At 41.8% G+C, this 22309-nt stretch overlaps 1 protein-coding gene across 17 annotated transcripts in view; it reads right to left on the bottom strand.

Moving 5' to 3' along the window:
- Positions 1 to 22309, bottom strand: part of LOC135908131 (tRNA-queuosine alpha-mannosyltransferase) — a 219909-nt gene that overhangs the window by 70941 nt on the left and 126659 nt on the right. For 11 of the 17 annotated variants that reach the window (XR_010566214.1, XR_010566216.1, XM_065439892.1 and 8 more), the window contains one exon: positions 11657 to 11727. The exons of 3 other annotated variants lie outside the window; for them this stretch is intronic. Coding sequence is in view for 10 of the 14 variants with exons in the window: in XM_065439892.1 (XP_065295964.1) it covers positions 11657 to 11727 (71 nt within the window). In the remaining 4 variants the exon portion in view is untranslated. Of the gene's footprint in view, positions 1 to 4611; positions 4730 to 6153; positions 6219 to 11656; positions 11728 to 22309 lie in introns of those variants that run through there. 3 more of the 17 variants (XR_010566215.1, XM_065439888.2, XR_010566217.1) reach the window with 3 other exon arrangements.

Here is a 22309-nt window from a genome sequence, read left to right as displayed (position 1 = left end):
ATATTACAAACACGAAACTCCCATATAATGATAGCATCCGTGCAATTAGAAAAGCCTTCACGGTAAAATGGCAACGCGAATGGGACCGTTGTGCCGACAACAAACTACATCTCACGAAACCCATAGTTGGCGAGTGGAAGTCATGCTACCATCAGGAGCGCTTCATCGAAGTAGTTTTATGCCGACTACGCATTGGGCACACACACCTCACGCACAATTACTTACTTACAAAAGAAGACACACCAACATGCGAGAAATGTCAACAGCCACTAACAGTTATGCACATATTACTCACATGTACGCAGACTGAAACACACAGACGAACACTTTTGCACAAATTATATCCACTACACATACCTTTACACCCTGCTCTAATTTTAGGTGATGATCCGCTAGTCCCATTATGTGACCTCCGTAAATTTCTACATGACACTGGATTTTTACATAAAATATAGATTAACAAAGCCTTTTCCTGCATAAACTTGATTTTAAAAACACCTCGTGTTTGGCGCAGCATAGCCTCAGCCGCTTTTGCGCCATTAAACCCCATTTAACTAACTTGAGTTGCCAGTTTATTTGCTCATAAGAAATTTAAAAGCAGCAGCAAACAGTGCTCATTCCAGCTTTGGAGCGTTCGACCTGCGCTCAGTGCCGCTAGTTTGCTTTCCAACACTGTGCACACACTTACATTCCATTACAACTGGTTCAATTCGCTTCTAAGTCATGCATTTATGCTAATATGAGTGACTTTGCCCAAACGAATATCTTCGCTAAATTTTGGAAACCTTTTGGAGTAAACTCTGCTTGGTCTGATTGGTTGTTACTCAGTTCTCGTGTTTCACTGGGGTTTGAAAATTTCTATGGGCAGCGGGCGTCTGCTGTGTTGGCAAACGCCCGAGCTCTACCATGAACACTATGTACTGCAAGCGTGAACAAGCACCATTCATCAAACACAGACGACCTTATCACACATATCAGCTTACTATAAAAAGAAAGGTGTGGCCCCAACTCACACATGGAACTCTCATTTGCTTTTATACCAAGACACACTGACCAGGTAATGTTACAGACTTTTAGTAAAATGCGCTGTTGGGCTAGTTGGTGCAATGCATGAAGATAAAACCAGCCTCTTTCCTGTCTTCTTGTATGTTTCCTGTGCGCATCTTTTTTTGGATGGTTTTTTGTTAACGTTATAGTGCAGAATTATTTAGCTTCTGAAAGCAAGACAGACATTACTGCCTATATATTGTGAGGTGATTTATGTGATACACTGCAGCATGAGTTGCAGTGCGGAGTTGCCTGTGAAGGTCGAAAACAGTCGAGTACCAAACTTGTACCAGTTTAGCAACGCGGCGAACAAGTGCTTGCACCTTTTTTAGGCCCACTACACACAAACACCTCCATTTTTTAAACCTCCGGTTCGCTTGAAAGGCGCTTTGTCTTTACAAAAAATATCTGGTGCAACTTGCTGGGCAGGCCGGACGTTGGCACACACAGCACAATGATTTTTGCAGTTTCGTAACAGAAATCCTTGAGACCAATCAAAATAAGGTAATCGGCCGCAAGGACCGTTTTGGCTTTAACAAACACCTTGATTCAACGTCACAAATGAGAAATGCATGAGCGCAGCACCAAGTGAAAGAGCTGCCTTGAACCTGGATGTTGTAGCCATTCTTGTTTATTTGGATAATGCTGCCAACACAAGTAACGGATTGTGGAGTTGCCGACTGTATGCGGTGCCGCACGGAGAACTGCGCAAAAACTAACGTGCCACCATTGTGGCTTCCACAATAGCACCGGCGCATGCTGTTGCGGAGGCCACAGCCGATATTGTGCCTTGCCTTGAAGCATGCTAGAGACATGCCTTGAAAGCATGGTTACCCTAGCATACCTGAATGCGTTGAAAGCGAGTAACTTCCCTCGCGGCTTGTGAAACCATTCATTATATCTGGGCACAGTTTCATTAGGCAGGGTCGGAAAATTGTAAATGCAGTGAAATGTGGTTGTTATAACCGATAAATAGTTATATCTCGGATTGTTATATGTGGGTTAAACTGTATAGCATTTCATAAAACGTTTCACATAGGCTCCAACATGTGCATTACATTCAATAAAATTTTTTGTCATCAGCCTTGGATATCGCGAATAGACCAGGGAAGGCTGCTACTGACAGGTAACACTCACACTGTACAACTTTATTAACCCTTTCGCTGTCGGACCTTTCTGGTCGTGACGCACCCCCAGTGTCGGCTTGGTTTCAGGGAACGAGCATAACAGGGAATGAACGTAGCAATTTATTTTTGATTATGATTGGTATACAAATAACATAGTCAATGCGATATGCACATTTCAGTGTTCTGCAGCTGTTGTTAGTAAACATCATCATCATCATCAGCCTGACTATAAAATCTGTTCCAACATCCGAATCTGACGATGCGGAACCCTCTTACTCGCATGCGACTCTGTCAGAGTCCGAATCCGAGCTCGGCTCGTATTCTGAATCGGAATTGAGCCGCTGCTCCAATGAGCAGACGAAGGTCCCGCGCGCTGAGCCATCCGAAAGTAACCGCGTGCAGGGAGGATGCGCTTTCAGTCGCCCGCACAACGGAGAGCAACGGGACGTTGCGTGATCAAGAAGACAGAGGGAGATGGAAAAAGGCTAAACAAAGTTCGAAGGGCTTTACGTTTACTGCTGCAAGTCGGAAGCGAGGGTGCGGCGAGAGAACGAAAGCAGCAACGAGTCACTCTTTTCGGAGAGGCAACGGCACATGCGCCTGAACTTGAGGCGCCGTAGCAGGCACACCAACAGAAGAAAAATAAAAACCTTCAAACCAGCGGAGATGGCAGAACAACCCTTGAACCCATAACCACACGCGCGCGACGCATGATACAGTGAACATGGAGCCACTGCGCCACTCAGCAAAGAGAAAGTGGGGAGTGGCAGTCACGCCATACTCTTCAATACATGGAGTAACACAGGTTGGGGCGAATATACGAACTTGTAGAAGGAGTCAACAAATAGCGTGGCCAATCCAGGAGCGCCAGCTTTGCGCTCTGGCACGAAATTTTGAACGCACGATAGAGAACGTACCGGTACGTCAGTGACACTGTGGGGGGAGAGGCGCGATGACGTACCGGTACGTCCGTGACAGCGAAAGGGTTAACTAACACACATATAACACATGAACCTGCCGACCAATTTATCAAACTCATTGTTACATTCTGCATTGTTGGACCTCACAAGTAGCTTGAGCCTTACTCAGTGCGTCGAGTCCGCAACCAGAGTTACTGCTCTGTCATCCAACACCCTCGATCTCTTCTTCACAAATGAAGCTGATCTGGTGTCTCCACCTATCTGTGTTCCCGATATCAGCGACCATGCTGACGTTTTAACCAGCATTTCTTATCCACACCAAAATAGAGATCGGCTTACTCCAAAACTGACATACTTTTACGATCAAGGAAACTATAGAGCAATGAACAGTGAATTAACTGATTTTCTTCAAGCTTTCTCAGAGGTTTGCTCAGAAAAAGATGTTAACATTGCTTGGAGCATACTGAAAGATAAAATACTTGCACTAATTTCGGAGCATATACCATCAACATTTCTAACTGCCAATCGTCGGACAGATAAACCACGGATCACCCCTGAAATCTGCCAACTCCTTAGAAGAATACGCCATCTTTTTCAGAACCTCAGGAAATGCAAAATGCCAGTCACTTTTGAAAAATTATTTTCTGTCCAGCACATTTGTAAATCGAAAATTAGTGAAGCGAAGCGTCATTTTTTCAGTACTTTAGATGCAAAGATTGGAAACAATGACAAAATTAAATGGAAGCTTGCCAAAAAAACCAGGAAAGAAAAAATTGGTATACAGTGCATCACGTCTGACAATGGCAGGATAACAAATGATGAATTGAAAGCCACTGGTTTCAACAACTATTTCAGGTCCACCTTTTCTGCTATTGCAGCGATGAACAATATTCCTTTACCAGCATGCGCCTCAGTTCTTCAGGAAATGCCCGACATCACTTTATCAATTCATGATATTTTTCAAATCCTTACCAGCCTAGACACAAAGCAACAGGTCTTGACGGCATACCCAATCGCGTGCTGAAAGAATGTGCTAGCTCTCTTAGCAATCTTCTTACAATGTATATGACTTCAATATCTGAAAGAATCATGCCGGATGAATGAAAATTTGCTCATGTGGTTCCTGTCCATAAGAAAGGAGCAAAAAATAACTTGGAACAATATCGCCCAATTTCTCTCCTATGTGGCGCTTCAAAAATTATGGAACACATCGTATACAACGACCTAATAAGGCACCTGAATTTGCAAAGCCTTTTTTTATGCAGAACAGCACCATTTTTGCACCAGATTTTCTTGCGACACACAGTTAACGGAATTTTGTTTTGACATAACAACTGCATTAAATCAAGGTACAGTAATACCCCGTTAACCCGAAGTAGTAAAAACCAGGAAAAATTTCGAGATAAGCAGATTTTCGAGATAAGTAGAGTTGCGCAAATTGCCGTGAAAAATCAAGTTCTTTAAACAAAAATCACTACTTAGCAGCTCTTCAAAACAGCTCTTCAATCACACGTTGATCCACTGGCTCCAGCACAGAGGTCACATGACATGCCATAGGGCTGCTTGACAAAGTTTATATGCCACTAGGCTCCGACTTCATGTTCGGGGAATGCATCGGCTTTGTGGTAGATGTGGCTAAAAGAGAAAATAAACCAAGGAACTTTAGGTGCGGCAGCATCGCACAAATCTTCTGAGACGGCAGCAGAATTTTCGTTGCACTCTCATTCAAGATTTCAAAAAATCCGCAGTTTGGCCCAAAATATACTTCGAGATAAAGCGCAACAAATACATGGGATGTATAGGAAATGGTACGGTGCTGCAGAAAATGTTGAATTAGCCAACTTTTTTAGATATGCGAGTTCGAGTTAACGAGGTACTACTGTGCTGGCATTGACTGTTTGTTTTTAGATTTCAAAAAAGCATTTGATCGGGTTCGACACGATCGTATAATACACAAACTTGGCATTTAAACATTCCCGCTGACCTAATGAACTGGTTAATTAACTACGTCATAAATCACAGACACATAACAGTGGTAAATGGATGTTGCTTATCAGCCGTTCCAGTCACATCCAGAGTACCGCAAGGGGTCTGTTCTGGGCCCGTTATTATTTCTTATTTTTATTAACGATATTGCTAAAAACATCCAGTCGAACCTATGATTGTACGCAGATGACTGCGTTGTTTACCGCTCGATAAACAATCTAAGTGGCAGCAAAATCCTTCAAGAAGACCTTAATAGAATTTACAACTGGTGTGCCACTTGGTGCATGACACTAAATAAATCAAAATGCAACTACATGTGCTTTTCTAGGAAAAAAACTGATGTTTGCCATTCTTACAGGCTGAATAATTCAACCATTGCGAGTGTAACAGGGGCCAAGTACCTCGGCGTTCACTTCTCAAGCGATCTTACTTGGCAGGATCACATTGCCGAGATTGCCGCGAAAAGGAATAACACACTAATGTTCTTGGCTCGAAATTTTCACCCCTGTCCTCTGGCAACCAAGAAGTTATTACACATGACATACTCAAGGCCTATTTTTGAGTATGCGTGCACAATATGGCACCCTTATCAGGACAACCTTAAATACATCTTAGAGCAGACATGAAAATACGCCTAGCGCTTTCGACGTTACCTGAATGCCGGCGTTGCTTGCGTCTCAAATTTTTTCATAAGATTTTTTACAACAATATTGGCATTAATAAATCAAAATAGATGTTTAACCCATATTACATATCCCATCACCATTAACACATTAAAAGTAAGGCCAATGAAGTCAAGAACGAACATGTTAAAGTATTCTTTTTTTCCAAAAACCATCAATGAATGGAATGCTCTGCCTGAGGAAACCATTTCTAAAACATCAAATTCAACCTTCTTCAATGAACTGCTTGACATGTGATCAGTTCATGTGTTTTGATGTTATTTTTTTCGCGTTTGCTCACGTTTGATTTTTTTAGTTTTTGTGTTTGCTTGCCTACTATGTATTTTATGAGTGTGTAATAATGTAATACGGGTAGGGGCCACGACACCGCAGCTGTGATGCCACGCTCACTTTTCATGCTTGTGCAGGTGTTGATGGCGATGCCCGGTTCACCGTCGGCCGTCGCACTGCAGCGCCTGGGTTATCCATCGGAAAATACCGGACCTAATGAAGACACCGAGCTGAAAGGTTTACGTTGGATGCGCAGTCAATCGTCAAGTCCGTCACCGGATCAACCACCAGTTCTGGATACGACTGCATTGCTCGGCTGGCAACATGGCACCTTATCTACGACATGCACAGTACTAAAGCACACCTATTTCGACAGCACTTCGGGCCACGACACCGCAGCTGTGATGCCACGCTCACTTTTCATGCTTGTGCAGGTGAGCCTAAATGGTGCTTTTTCTTTTCGTAACAACGATGTGTTCTTATTAGCGGTGTCGTGGCCACCCGATTCAATGAAGTGTTTTTGTGATTGTGTCTTGCATCTATGGCGCGATTTGCTGCTTGGGGGCGACGTAGAGGCAAACCTGGGTCCCATGACTAAACCACAAGAAGAAAAACTTGATTTTGTATTCAACACTGTTCAGAGACTAGATTCTAATAGTATAGGTATTTTAGAATCTGTTAATAAGGTACTACAAATCCATATTGGCATAAAAAGTGACCTAGACCAACTAAGTCGACGTGTTTCTGAACTTGAAAGTAAAATTCTGTCCAATGTTTCTGAGAAAGTAGCACTTGACTGCGAAGAACGCTTTTCTAAAATGCAGAATCAACTCGATGATTTCGAGCGAAAGATAACTTCAGGGCTTTTGTCAGGGGAGGCTAATGCGCACTCCCTTCCAACTCACGAATTGAGCATCTCCAAAATAGAAGATAAGGTCGACGATTTAGAAAACTGCTCCCGCAGGTGCAATTTACTATTTTACGGGCTTTCTGACTCTGAACAGAACGAACGATGGGAAACTTCTGAGCGCCTGGTTCAGGAATTTTGCGACAATCATCTTGGTATGAAAGTGTCCTCAATAGCAAGAGCGCACAGATTAGGTCGTTTCTCTAACGATAAAAAGCGACCGATTATTGCAAAGTTTTCCAATGACAAAGAAATTGATGCACTACTTGGCTATGGTTACAAACTAAAAGATAAACCTTTTAGCATTTCCAGTGACTACTCTGAAACAGTGCGAAATAAACGCCGCGACCTTCTGCTATTTTTCAAAACAATACGAAAGGAAGGCGATCGTGTGCGACTCGTGTTGAACAAGTTGTTTATTAATAATGACGTTTATATCTGGGATAGCGATCAGAAACGCGCAAAGGGAGTGTCTGAAAGAGCTACAGAATGACGAGTGTCATGTGATCACACTAAGCATCAATCCGCTGGACCGATATTGAAGAAGAATGACGCCCAAGACCACATTCCATTTCTTTACACAAACATAAGAAGTGTCATTTCTAAAGCAGTACAGCTATCATCCATCATTGACTCATGTTCAGCATCGATAGTGATACTAACTGAAACATGGCTTACCGATACTGCCCCCGATACCTGCATTCTGGAAAGCTGGACTTCATTTAACTACTTTCGATGTGACAGGACAAATCGAATAGGTGGTGGCGTTTTGGTGGCAGTGCAAAAAAATCTTTTCGCCACACGTATTCACCTTGACACTTTTTTAGAGTGTGTGTGGGTTTCCATAAAACATAAAGGAGGCCTAATAATCATTGGTGCTTTTTATCGACCTCCTGACATGGGCAATATTTTTTCTCGTGAATTCCAACGGCTCCTTGAAATCATTGCTGTTCGTTTTTCTAAATCTCTAGTACTAATTTTCGGTGATTTTAATTTCCCCGAAGTTGATTGGGCTAACCTTTCAACAGCAACCTACCTATCTGAGGCCCACACTTTTCTGCAGTCATGTCTCGACTTTTCTTTAACACAGCTTATCACCCGTCCTATGCGATCTTCGGCTACATCCGCTAATATTTGAGATCTAGTATTAACCACTGATCCTGACGTGTGCTTCGACTTAACTCATCAAGATGGGCTATCTGACCATGATATCATAACAGGCAGTCTTGCAGTTTCCCTTCCAAGCCGTCCGTGCTCTGATAAGTACATCCGATGTTACAATCGAGCGGATTTTGACAGCATTAACTCCGTGCTATCTGACTTCTCTTTACATTTCCTCAATAGATGCCAATTTCAAACCATCGAACATAACTGGGCTGAACTTAAAACCACTCTTACTGAACTAATTAATCGATTCGTCCCTCTAAAAAAAATAGCCTGCACCCCGACAGCCCCGTGGTTTACCGTAAAGCTTCGGCGCCTCAATAATAAGAAAAAGCGTTTATATCGTAAAGCCGATAAAGCCCGCGACTCAGATTCCTGGCACCGTTATAAGCAAAAATAACGTACAGCGCAAAGGACAAGGACAGTGATAGACGACATACACAGCGCTGTATCACTGCCCAGTGATACACAGCGATAGACAGCGTCTATCACTGTCCTTGTCCTTTGCGCTGTACGTTATTTTTGATCATGAATTACCAACTAGCCCAAGCAACCACCCTAGTTCGCACCGTTATAAGACCTGCGATAAGCAATATCAGTCACTGCTAAAATCATCTAAACGACATTTCTTTGCCCATGACCTATATTCTATGCTCACTAACAATCCTCAACGTTTTTGGCGCGTAATAAACCCGAAGAGCTATCCCGATTTACCACTAGTCGATGAGCACGGTGATATGGTCCACCACTCGGAATGTGCTGATTTATTGAATAGTGCATTTTCATCTGTATTTACACAGGAAGACACCATATCTTCACCAACCCTTGACAATCTCATTAACATATCAATGGCAGAAATAATTGTTAGCGAAGCAGGTATTTCTTCTTTACTAAATAAACTTAAAGTTTCTTCCGCCTCTGATCACACTGGCATTAATAATAAAGTATTAAAGCATTTGTCACCTAGTTTATCACCTATATTATGTGCACTCTTCTCGCAGTCTTTATCAACTAACACTATTCCGCACGATTGGAAGGTGGCAAAAGTCATACCCATTTTTAAGTCCGGAGACCGAACTCACCCATTAAATTACCGCCCCATCTCCTTAACTAGTACTATTTGTAAATTACTTGAACACATCTTGTATACTGAAATCATTAACTACTTAGAAGAGCACAAAATTATTGTTGATTACCAACATGGCTTTCGTCGTGGTTATTCATGCGAAACACAGTTAGCCGGCTTTTTACATGATATACATTCATACCTAGACCTAGGGTTTCAAGTTGATGCTATCTTCCTGGATTTCTCGAAAGCTTTCGATCGCGTTGCTCACCATAGACTAATACTGAAGCTAATGAACCTTAACATACACCCAACCGTTATTGGATGGATTAAGGATTTCCTCTCATCCAGAGTACAATATACGTCTGTTAACAACAGTAATTCCTCTTATACCAAAGTAACCTCCGGTGTTCCGCAGGGCAGCGTTCTTAGCCCTTTGCTTTTCTTAACCTATATTAATGACCTGCCTAACTGTGTGTCTTCCCACAGCAGACTTTTTGCCGATGACTGCGTAATATATCGATTAATTTCATGCGACAATGACACAGATATTCTTCAAGCCGATCTTAACGCTATTAATACATGGTGTTCAACATGGTTGATGACTCTTAATACAGCTAAAACGAAGTTATTTTCATTTACTAGGCGCAACCACCATATTCCAAGACCGTATGTAATATCTAACAACATAATTGAACTTACAACTTCATATAGGTACCTTGGTGTTCACTTACAGTCTGATCTAACGTGGCATCATCACATCCGCCTGACGTTGGCATCAGCTAACCGCTCTTTAGGCCTCCTCAAACGCAACCTTAAGCATGCTCCAGCTAAACTACGCAGACTAGCATACATCACATTAATACACCCCAAAATCGAGTATGCATCAGCCATCTGGGATCCTTTTCAAACATATATCGCCCATGAAATCGAATCACTGCAAAACCGCGCGATCCGTTTCATTTTTTCTGATTATTCACCCTATACTAGCATTTCAGCACTAAAAGCTCGCGCTCAGCTTGACGACTTATCTCATTGCCGCAGAATTGCTCGCCTCTCACTGCTGCACAAACTTTATCATCATCCGCACCTTCACCGTATCTTTGAACCAGCGACAGCCTTCATTCCACGCACAGACCATATCTTCAAGATAAAACGCATCAGTTGTCGCTCAGCTAACTATGCTAACTCCTTTGTTCCCCGAACAATTGTTACATGGAATAATCTACCATCACACATTGCCACTCAAACCGATTTCGCAACCTCTCAGGAACTATTACGCAATAGTTACGTGTAAATATCCATTATGTACCGTTTCTTCATACGTTGTTCAGTGTATATATTGTTTTGATCATTTGTCTTCCCATTCTGCGTGCACATTGTACAAGTCGATTCATGTCTCATTAATTTGTTAACGTGACAACTGACGGATTTTCGAGCAACACCCCGTTTTACTTCTTTTACATTGTACCTATTTTATTCCCTTAATTTATTTTCTCAGACAGTTTTGTATTTTCTAAGTTTCAGTTGTGTATTTTGCTAAATATCGTACTTTTGTTTAAGTTTTGTGTTTTCTTTTGTAAAAATTTTGTATAACTTTTGTGTACTTCAGTTGTTTTTTTTTCCGTAACGCGCAAAGCTCACATCTTTTTCATGTATCTGTACCCCCTATGTAATACCCCTTCGTGGGCCTTTAGGGGTATTATGAAATAAATAAACAAATATGTGCGTATGTGTGTTATTATATTTATGTATGCTCATGTATGTCTTGAGAAGAATGATAGGTGTAACGTTAAGGGATAAGAAATGAGCAGATTGGGTGAGGGAACAAACGCGAGTTAATGACATCTTAGTTGAAATCAAGAAAAAGAAATGGGCACGGGCAGGACATGTAATGAGGAGGGAAGATAACCGATGGTCATTAAGGGTTACAGACTAGATTTCAAGGGAAGGGAAGTGTAGCAGGGGGCGGCAGAAAGTTATGTGGGCGGATGAGATTAAGAAGATTGCAGGGATGACATGGGCCACAATTAGTACATGACCGGGGTTGTTGAAGAAGTATGGGAGAGGCCTTTGCCCTGCAGTGGGTGTAACCATGCTGATGATGATGTATGTGTATATATGCACTTATGTACATATAGTCCTTTTTCTTTCATTTTCCTTTTTTGTTTTGGAGATAGTTATGCTGCCTGCATTGAATTATTCATCACCGTGTTTTTTGTTATGCAACCTTAATTATCACTGTTTTACATTTGTATTATTTCCCCTTTCCCTCCCACTGTAATGCCCTCTGAGTGAATGTGGGACTGTAAAATAAATAAACAAACAGATAGTCATGGCACTTTTCCATCATAGGCTTTATTTCTCAAGTTAGAGGCAAATGCAGATGAACCTGCATGAACTGGGCATGGCAACACAAACAACAATTCTGTGGAAGCTTCATGTTATTAGTGCTGAAGCAATGCGAAGAGAGGAACAGTACTCACGAGGATAGATCTCTGGGTAGACCAGCCGATTTGGGCACAGTGGGTAGCAGCCGAGCAGGCTTGCTTCCAACCTGCACATAATTCAAGTGAGCGGCAGCCACTTTTTGTGCAAGGTAGTTTTTTTTTTCAGACTGCTTTTAAAGATGTAAAAATAGGCAATGTCAAAGGCAACCCTTAATGAGCTTGTCAACATCTACACCTGAATGCATTGTCTTCCTATTTGTATGCTGATGATAGGTCACATGAGAAGGCAGTGACATGTATGCAAGACAACATTTTTGATTGGATGTATTGCACTTAAATACATCCAATACAACCGAGCTGCCTGTTTCATCTCTCATAATTATAGCCACCACTCCAGCGTAACGCAAGTGAAGCTCGATCGTTCCCTCCAGCCTTTAGTTCTTTGCCGTAATATCGCTGTTATCCTTGTTTCACAAATATGTTTATAATGCCACACAGTCGATACTGCATATCCAGATCGCCTCAAACATGTCTCGCCGACTAAATAGCCACTAAAGTTTCGCTCGCATGTACGGTACAACACATGCTTTTATCTTTTCCGCACTCCCTACGGCCACTCGCTTGTGGAACAATCTGCCTGATCACATTGCTCCCGAGTCAGATCAAGAATAATTTTGTCATATCCTACACGAACATTTTTCATAATAGCACTTACAAACCACTTTATCTTGTTTCTTGCACTTGGCAATGTACTTCGAACTTCCTGCCATGTCTTTATTTCTATTGATGTATTGCTATCATGCTCTTATGAATTGGTATTTTATGCTGCGTCACATGTTGACTTGTATGCCCTGTATATACTATAGCTTTTTTGCGTCTTTTTCCCAAAATATCCTTTGAAGCATTGTACACCTTGATCAGTTCATTTTTCCAGTATTTTACTTTCTAGTATTAGTTCCTTACGTTAAATTTTACTTGTGTTCTTTGCTTGAAGTGTGCCTTTGTGGCATTTTATTATTTCAGTTTTTCCTTTTTCTTGTTTTGATTTTTGTAGTAATGTTGATGAGCCCTGCATTGAGGTGTATCTTTTGTACTAGACCTCAGAAGGCTGATTACTCTTTTTTTATTTTATGCCTTGATATTGTAGCCACAATTACACAATGCCCCATAGGACCTGTTTGGTATTTTAAATAAATAAATATTATTCAACCACAGCAAAGCAAGAGTCATTTGCATAACAAGTCCGCACATAATACAAGCTGTGTTGCTCCTACTTGCTTTTATTAGAACCCATAGTTGCAGCGCACAAGGGACAAAACCTGTACAAAGTGATTGCTCTAAATACAGGCAATATAATGATAATCACGCAAGGATGATGGGATTATGAAGAGTGTATGACAATGATGGGCATCATGACGACAGTATGACGAAGCAATAACGGGAAGCGCTAAAAAATTACAGCAGAACTCATCTCATGACAGCTGTCGGTGGTATTGCGATTAGCGTTCGAGCAAGGTAGCGACGCACTGTATTTATGAAGTGAGGTTTACTTAACATCTGCAGAGGTCGTTCGTAGAGGTCATCTGTGGAGGACTTTTGTTTCTTCGGCTATATGCGACATAATAAGTCTCGCAGATTGTGCTTGAGCAATGACAACCACTTTTGAAATGTCTTAATACATTCACTTTTGGTTGATGGTCAGCAAACGCCGCACCCACTGTGTGCACAGTTATTAAACATGACATGCTTTTAGCTCCCGCTGTCGGCAACCTTCACGTGACCTTGAGCCAAAAGCCAGAGCACTCAAACGAGAAAATCTGGGCTAGTTTATTTATTTATTTACAAATACTGCAGCCCGGAAGGGCTATTGCAGGAGTGGGTGAATACAAAATGTGGAAAAAACAAAACAAATCACTATACAAAAGAAGCATATGTAACATGGCTAAGGGGAGCCCTCAATAGCATCCCCAAATTCTCTATTTGGTAAACAACGGATGGAACCAGGCAGGTCATTCCAGAGTTCAATTGTCCTAAGAAAAAAACTGTATTTAAAAGTGTTGGTGCGAGCAAGTTTAAGTTTAAGTCATTGCTGTTTCTCGTGATTAGGGGCTTTGCACGGGTCAGATATCTGTTAGGGGAAGCATAATGTGAAGAATAAAATAGAGAATGTAGAAGTTTCAGAGAATTAATGTGACGGCGGTGGGAAAGAGGGGTTAAGCCGAGCATATTCAGATGAGATGACGGTGAAAACATTGTCATAACGGCGGTAAATGAAACGAACCGCCTTTTTCTGAACATGTTCAATTTTGTGGATGTCCGAAATTTTGTAAGGGTTCCATATGGTAGCCGCATATTCAAGAATAGGTCTTAAAAGTGTTGGTCTGACAAGTGTTACAATGTGTTACAAAGTGTTACAAGTGTCTTACAAGTGTTATAATTGTGGAGTTGCAAGAACAAAACAAGATCATCCAGGCAACCAGATATGACTGCACTACATGCGCTAGTTACCTCCCATACAAGTTACAAAAAATATTTCTTCCGCGTTCTTCCCAATATTTGTTCACAATATCAATCAAAGCTGAAGTTTCATTTGTCATTTCCTATAGCGACGTTCAAAAGGCAGATATTTATTTAGCACACTTCCAAGGCCCGAGGGCATTACAGGAAGGAGTGGTGAATAAAAATATTTGCACAGCAAAGAGAGAAAAAATGCAGTTATAACTAGTAAAAAAGAACAAGTTAGCAAAAGGTTTCATGAATGACAGTCTTGAAGCTGTGGATGTCGGTGATGGCGGCGATGGGAGTGGGAAGGTGGTTCCATTCTTTGCTAGTCTTTGGAATTAAAGATTCGCGGTAGGAATTAGTCTGACAAGATGCACACCGACTTTATAGTTATGATCTGAAAACGATGATACTTAGATGGGAGCAGAAAAAAGAATGTGTTTTAAAATCACACTATAATTATAGATTTTGTGGAACAATGAAAGGTGAGAGCATTTAGGGAGCAAAGATAGTTCAGGTAAGGCAAGTGTTGCTTTCAGTGATGATACGCTGGCATGCTGAGAGCACTTTGATAGAATGAAACGTGCTGCGCGATTCTGGGTGGATTCAACAATTTCTAAATGTGTGGTGTTTTTGGGGTCCCAGATAGTGCATGCACAATCTAATTTAGGGCCAAGAAAGAGTTTTATATAGATGTAGTTTCACAGGCGACGGTGCTTGGAAAAAATTTCGTCGCAAGTATCCCAGCATGCCGTTAGCATTGTTAGTAACATAGTTAACATGTATGCGCCAAGAAAGATCAGAACTGACGTGGATGCCGAAGTAATTGTATGATGTCACAGGATCTAGTCAGATGTCGTCAAGAAAATACTCGCTGCTAATAGCGTGACCTCGCCGAGATATTCGCATGCTTTTACACTTCTTCATGTTGAGCCACATCATACATTTATTGCACCACGAGGACAAGTGTTATAGATTTTCTTGAAGTTCATGCTGATCAGAGGGTTGGGCGAGTTTTATATAGAGAATGCAATCACCGGCAAAAAGTTTTATTGATGAAAATGTAACTCAGTCAGGGAGGTCGTTAATGTAAATGAGAAAGGGTAAGGGTTCTAACAGTGATCCTTGTGGGACACCGAATGAGACAGGCAAAAGAGTAGATGAACAGTCGTTAGCAGTCACAAATTCGGTGCGGTCACAAAGGAAATCTTTAATCTAGCAGAATACCTTGATGTCTAAGTTAAGTTTGCTTAATTTAAGAAGTAAGTCATGTGCCACCCCATGAAAAGCTTTAGCAAAATCAAAGAATATGCAATCAGTGTCAAAGCTGATGTCGTTGTTTATAAAGAGGTCATTAGTAAAAGATAGTAGCTGCGTTTCACAGGAAAACATTTTCCTGAAATCATGCTGGGAGTTAGTGAAGAAACAATCTTCCTCTAGAAATTTGATTAAATGAGAATAAACAACATGCTCAAGAAGCTTACATGGGATGCTTGTAAGCAATATGGGTCTGTAATTATCGGGAAGATGTACATTACTGGACTTATGGACAGGAACCACCTTCCCTGCCTTCCAATCATCGAGACTTGTGGAGCACTCTAAATATTGAGCAAAAATGTTGGACAAAATAACAGAGGAGTACACTTCCATCATTTTCAATGTTTTTGATGTAATTGAATCACAGCCAGACGAAGATGAAATTTTAAGATTACTAATGAGTTTACTAATGCCTACAGCATCAATAATTATGGGATCCATAGGAGGAAAGTTACAGTTGTAAAAACATGGAAAAGAAACAGGTGGGGTTTTACAGAAAAAAAAAACGAACACCTCGTTAAACACTGAGCAGCACCGTGGAGGAGTATTATCATCGTGTGCAAGTTGGATAGGACGATTCTCCGAGCCACTGACAATGTTCCAGAACTTGAGCGGTTTAGTTTGCAACATTTTAGTTTGCAACATTTTCAGCGGTGCTGAAAAACAAATCTTTGGCATGCTTGATGCTGTTATTGTACTGCATGTTTACTTGGAAATAAGCAGCCCAATGATTGGGGTTATTGGTTCGCTTAGCACGATGAAAAAGGTGTTTCTTTTTGTTTGAAAGCCGTTTTAGCGCAGTAGTAAACCAGAGCAACTGTGGGCTAGAAATTATCTTTCACTGTGGTATGAAGCGATGGTCTAAAGAACCCAGTTTATTTTTGTAGAGGCACCAGTTTTCCTCAACTGTGCACCTAGAGAAATTGCACATAAAATCAAGGAAGAACGATTGCATTTCAGCTATTATCGACGTTACGTCTCCTCGACGGTAATGGCAAACCATATTATGCTTTTTGTCGGATAAGGTCTTGGTAATGGCAATGCGGATAAGATCCTAGCTTTGATTGTAAAGTGGATCAAAGAATGATCACTTATACCAGGAAGGTAAGTGAGAGGGCTAGCTGCGTCAGGCGTGTTGGGCAAAACAAGATTGAGACTGTTGGAGACTGATACAGTGGTTCTAGTTGGTTGAAGAACAAGTTGGGTTAGGTTAAAATTGTTACAGAGGCTCAGAAAATTAATGCACTCAGAAGAAATATGTTCAAGAGTAGTAGCCTGGTCGCTCCACATAATGGCAGGGTAATTAAAATCGCCCAAGATAAACAATGGCCGGCTGAGGATTCGAATGGTTACGCTGTTAAGTGCATTGTGTAATTCATTACAAAACGACACAGGTGCAGTGAGAGGCTGATAGTATGCGCAGAACAGAAATTCTCAATAGCCAACTTGAACACGTACACAAATTAATTCCAGAGGGGACGCAGTAGCAACAGGCAAAGAAACAAGTGAGTCACTGACAGCAACCAACACGCCCCCTCCAAAGCGAATGTCATGGTCATACTTATAAATAGTATAGGCTTTTCTTGCTTGTCGTATATGCTATGCGTATATGCTTGTCGTTTGTGTTCTTCTTCAGTCCTGGTCTTCTGCGCCTTGCCTTTACTAATTCAAATATAGGCTTTCTCATAGTCCAAGATTTCGTTATCTTTTATTTTAGCCAATAGCCACATTTCAGTGAGGAAGATGACGTCTGCTGAACAGGAATCGACAACGGATGACAAATCGGTTCACTTATTAAGGATACTTCTAATATTCGTGAATACAGTCGACAGGTTGTTAGTATTAGAGCGCGATAGTTGCTAGGATGAGCTGGCGGTGGGCAAGTTTACTGATACGTTAGCTGGAACATGTGAAGTAAAAACAGGCCCGGATTCACAAACCCTGTTTGTAGTTACACAGTACACATAGGTTTTTCTGTTCGTGAGTCTGTTATGGCAAAGTGCGTAAGAATGGCCGCTTGCTTTGTCAAATTCAATTAAGTGTTTCCGCGACTGTCGCATGGCCCTGCAGAAAGCCCTACATGGCCCTGCATCGGCAGCAGCGGCAGCGAGCCGTGAACAACGTCTAAAAAAGAACTGCTCTTTTTGCAGTGCCGTCCGCTTCGAGGCCCTACCGACGGAGCAACGGAAGTGTTGCGTCGACTACTGGCTGCGAAATTTCACGTGGATCTGCCCTTGCGAGGACCTGCCCGTGGCTGCAAATTTCACCTTTATCTGGCCTTGCGACGAGGGATTGCTTCCCAGTCTTGTCCGCACATGCGCAACCAGGCAGCTCGACCAAAGAAAAGCGGAGCACATACAGCGGCCAGTCACTTGGCAGCAAGCCGTGAACAATGTCTAAAAAAAAAACTGCTCTTTTTGCAGGTTAGTGGCACTGTGTTTCCATAATATTTATTTTAATAGTAGTTTCACTGCTGCTGCTGCCATTTGCTTTGCGTTAGTATTGTTGAACTGCATCGTGCGATTACCTTTGTACATTTGGAACAATGTCTGATTCTTGTAAAACATGTAGCCTGCTCATCCCTGAGGATGAGCCACTTGTCAAATGTTTCCAGTGCGAGCACGCCTGTCACTTTGAAAAATGTGCTGGTTTAACTGAAAAATCCTTCAAATCAAAGAACGAGGCTGCAAAAAAAACGTGGCAATGCCCATCATGCAGAAGTGCTGGAAGTAGCAACATGTGCAGTAAAGAGAGTAATGGCTCTGAAACAGATATCAAACTTGCCCAACTGGCAATTAACCAAAAACTAGAACAGCTGATGCCCCCGACAGGAAAAATTGAAAGCATGGAAGAGTCTCTTAACTTCATATTAACGAAGTTCTATGAAATTGAGCAAAAGTTCTGCCATCAAGAGGCCAATATAAAGGTCATGAAAAAGAACATATCAGAGCTTGAGAAGAAAGATGACCTAAATCAGGTCGCCCAAGCTCAACTTGAAAAAGAAATACATGACCTTGAATTTAGAAGCAGGCAGCTGAACTTGGAACTGCATGGGATTAAAGAAGAAGCCAATGAGGATCTTACAGTTATATTAAATAATGTGGCTGATAAACTTCGGGTGCCTCACTTCATGGAATCAGAAATTGCAACTGTTCATCGCATTCCCGCTAAACGTGATAAGGTGCCAGGCATCAATTGTTCGTTTTACGAAGCAAGCAATAAGAGATAAATGGATCAAGAATAGAAAGAACCTTAAGGACAGCGAGCCAGCCATTTTCGTGCAAGAAAACCTAACACGCCGCAATAGAGAATTGCTCCAGGCAACGAAAGAACATGCCAACGATAAAGGATACAAGTTTACTTGGTATATCAATGGAAAAGTTTTCGTTCGTAAAAGTGAGGGTGTAAGCGCCACCCATGTGAAGGGAAAGAGCGACTTGAATCGATTGTAGCATTGTTTGATATTGTCTTTTGTGTTCCTCTTGAAAAATAATCAAAATGCCGCAGATGTGTTATCTGCCGATTGACCTGAACCGCACTACTTCATGTATCGCGCCGACATTGCTTAAGGGGAGATGCTACTCGAAGACACTTTTTCTTTAATTTTTGACTTAGAGCTATGAAACTCCACCTATTAATTTAGTTTCTTATGCTGATTTCAAACCTGCAATTAGTTTCACTGTAAGTTGCATAGTTTTTGTTCTATTCGATGCCAATGTGCAAAATTGCACCTTTTTAGCCCCCCTTTTTGTCACACTTAACTTCCATAATCACAGATCACTGATGGCTCATTTTGATCCATATAAACTGTAGAGTGCCAAAAACTCATTATAATGTGCATACAAAATATGCTAATGACGTGAAAAATTTGAACCTGGCAAGTCTACATTTTCATGACACCACCATGTGGAAATTTTAATTTTTTTTTGTAAATATTTGACCAATATTTATGTTTCAGAGAGATAATGGCACTCCTCACACTTCAGAGAAAATGTGTGCAAAATTTCATTCAAATCCAAGCACCAGAAGTGCCAAAAACATGAGGGGCAAACCCAAAAAATTACCCAAAATTTCATTTTGAGAAAAACGCATTTGAAGTTATAATTGCATGTTTATTTACAAAAGAGGGCTTGAATTCCAATCAAATTTTGACATAAAAGAAGAAAATTGTTCATGACTGCCACTAGAAACTTCCTGTCGCGTATGTCTCTCCCTCACGGCCCTTGCGAGTCCAATCACTGATGAAAACCGCACTAGCTGCTCATACATCGAACGGGCCGCCACAGCAGCTTTGACGTTGACGGCGAAGCTTTCACGCGAGCTCCCGCTGTCATAGTCTCGGCGCGCACCTTTGCTGGTGTCCCTGCACGCCGCAACTCGCCGCGATGAATAAGTTGCGGAAAGAACACTTTTGGGGCACGCACAGTTCTCGCAGTGTAGCTCCAGGAACGAAACGAGTCCTTTGCGCTTGGCCGGTTCCCGGACACGAAGTTCTGAGCGCTGGCATGTTGGGCAAATCGCGCCGCTCACAAGAATGTCGAGCGCTGTCAAATCAGTAATGAATGATGACACCCCATCACGCGCTCTTTGCTCATCTTAGAAATGTCCAATCTTCTTTTCCGACGCACTCGCGTATTCTAAGGCCGCTTCAAACTCGCCGGAGGCATCCGTAACACGGGCGGGATCGGCGCCGCTTGCGCTAGGCCTAACCGCCGTAGCGGCCGTGGATCGAGTTGTCGCTGGACGAGCCTATGCCTTAGATTTCCGCCGGCGACCTCGATATTTGTGCACCGCACGGTGTTTCACTCCATGATGACTGCGCTTGCTTGGTCTCGCTTCGTCCCTGACGAAGATATAGTTGCCGAACGATCGTCACCCTGAAGCGCACCTTGACGAAACATGGACCCAGCAAGTAGGCTTCGCCACATGTACGCGCATGATGGCCAATGGCGTTTCCCGATTCGTACCACGTGATTTAAAAACCAGTCGCAGCGCTCGGAAAACGCGGCAATAACATGCTTTTTTTTATTATTTCTAGCGCTGTAGACGCCCAGGCAACCGTGGCGATTCAGAGAATGAGGCTTGGCTGATCTCCTCACGCGATCCGCAACAGCGAGGAACCGCGTCATGGCGGCGGCGAGACGCTCGAAGACAGCGTACTTTCGGTTTTTTAATAGCCACCTTGTGCTCTTTCAATGCATTTTTAATCTATTTCCCATTTAAATTCAGCTTTGATATTTATTTTCATAAAAGTAGAGGTACTAAACTTGACAAAACAAGTAAAAACAAAAAATGGATAATTTTCGAAAAAAACCGCGATTTTCGACCCGCATCTCCCCTTAACGCTATTCACCTAAATGCACGCTCTGTAAAGAACAAGACAATGTGTTTAGAAGAGTTTTTTGGCGAATTTTCATTTACTTTTTCTTTGTTAATGCTCAGTGAAACTTGGAGCACCAATGATTCAGATATTTTTACGATGACTAACTGTAAAACTTATTACTTGAACCGCTCCAGCCACCGCGGGGGAGGCGTTGCTTTACTGGTGTCTAATGGCATTGAGTGCGACAAGCTGGACTCGTACTTTCTAATTACTGATGATTTTGAAATTATATCAGTCTGTACTGGCAGATTCGTGTTTGCGGTTTGCTATCATCCTCCCAAGGGAAATATGGTTAGGTTCTTCGAATTTTATGATGATTTTCTTTCATTTATAACAGATGGCAAATACACACTAATAGCTGGAGGGGATTTTAATATTGACTTGTTGAAGGATAGTGTTACTACAAGAGACTTTAACACGGTTTTGTCTTCGAACGGATATGTTAACCTTGTTACAGTACCAACAAGGGTCACACCAGAAAGTGCGTCTCTTCTCGATCTGCTGATTACGAACTCCTCCCAACCAATAGCTGAAACAGGCGTAATATCATGCGCAATCAGTGACCACCTTCCAGTATTCATGAGCATAAATAAGACTGGAGCGTTAAAGTACCGACAGGAAAAAGCAAAGTACTAGTGTTTAACTAATGATGCCCTGAATTCCATTCGCAACTCACTGGCACAAGTCCAGTGGGATAACACTGGCATTGCTAGTGACGCGAACGAGGCTTACAATGAGTTTCTCGAAGTTTTCAAGCAGCTCTACCATTCCTGCTTCCCATTAAAAGTGGGTGGATCAAAACATAATACTCGCAAACCTTAGGTAACTTCAGAGTTGCGCCAAGAAATTAAAATGAAAGACAAGCTTTAGAAAATATATTTAAGTTCATGTTCAACAGATGACCTCCGGATGTTTAGAAAATACAGGAATAGGTTAACAAAATACCCACGCCAGGCACGCGCGGAATACTACTCTACATTACTTAAAGCTAAAAATGGTCGACATGATTTGCCGTGGTCAAGATTAAATTTTCTACTGAGACATGAACAACGACAAGCTGGCCCAAGTACGCTAAAGCTAGATAATAAAGATATACTTGGGGAAGGAGCTAGCACATGCCTTTTTATAACCTTAGCTCATAGCAACCCGCCACGTGATTCTAATAAATATATTAATTCTTACAATAATGAAACTATATTTCTGGACCCGGTTACAACAGAAGTTCTACCAGTAATACAAAACCTTAATACCAGCCGTAGCTATGACATTGACGGCATTCAAGTAAGGCCTGTGAAGCATGTTGTAGGAGTCATTGCGCCTGTTATTGCAGATATATTTAACTTATGCTTAGCTACCAGCACATTTCCTCATAAAATGCAAGTAGCCAAAGTAACAGTTCTGTATAAGAAAGGAGACTGCAATGATTTAGGAAATCATCAACCAACATCTATATGCCCAATCTTCTGAAAATTTTTGAGAAAGTTCTA

This window comes from Dermacentor albipictus, chromosome 1, assembly GCF_038994185.2.
Source record: "Dermacentor albipictus isolate Rhodes 1998 colony chromosome 1, USDA_Dalb.pri_finalv2, whole genome shotgun sequence".
Taxonomy (NCBI): domain Eukaryota; kingdom Metazoa; phylum Arthropoda; class Arachnida; order Ixodida; family Ixodidae; genus Dermacentor; species Dermacentor albipictus.
This window is presented reverse-complemented; position numbering and strand designations above follow the sequence as displayed.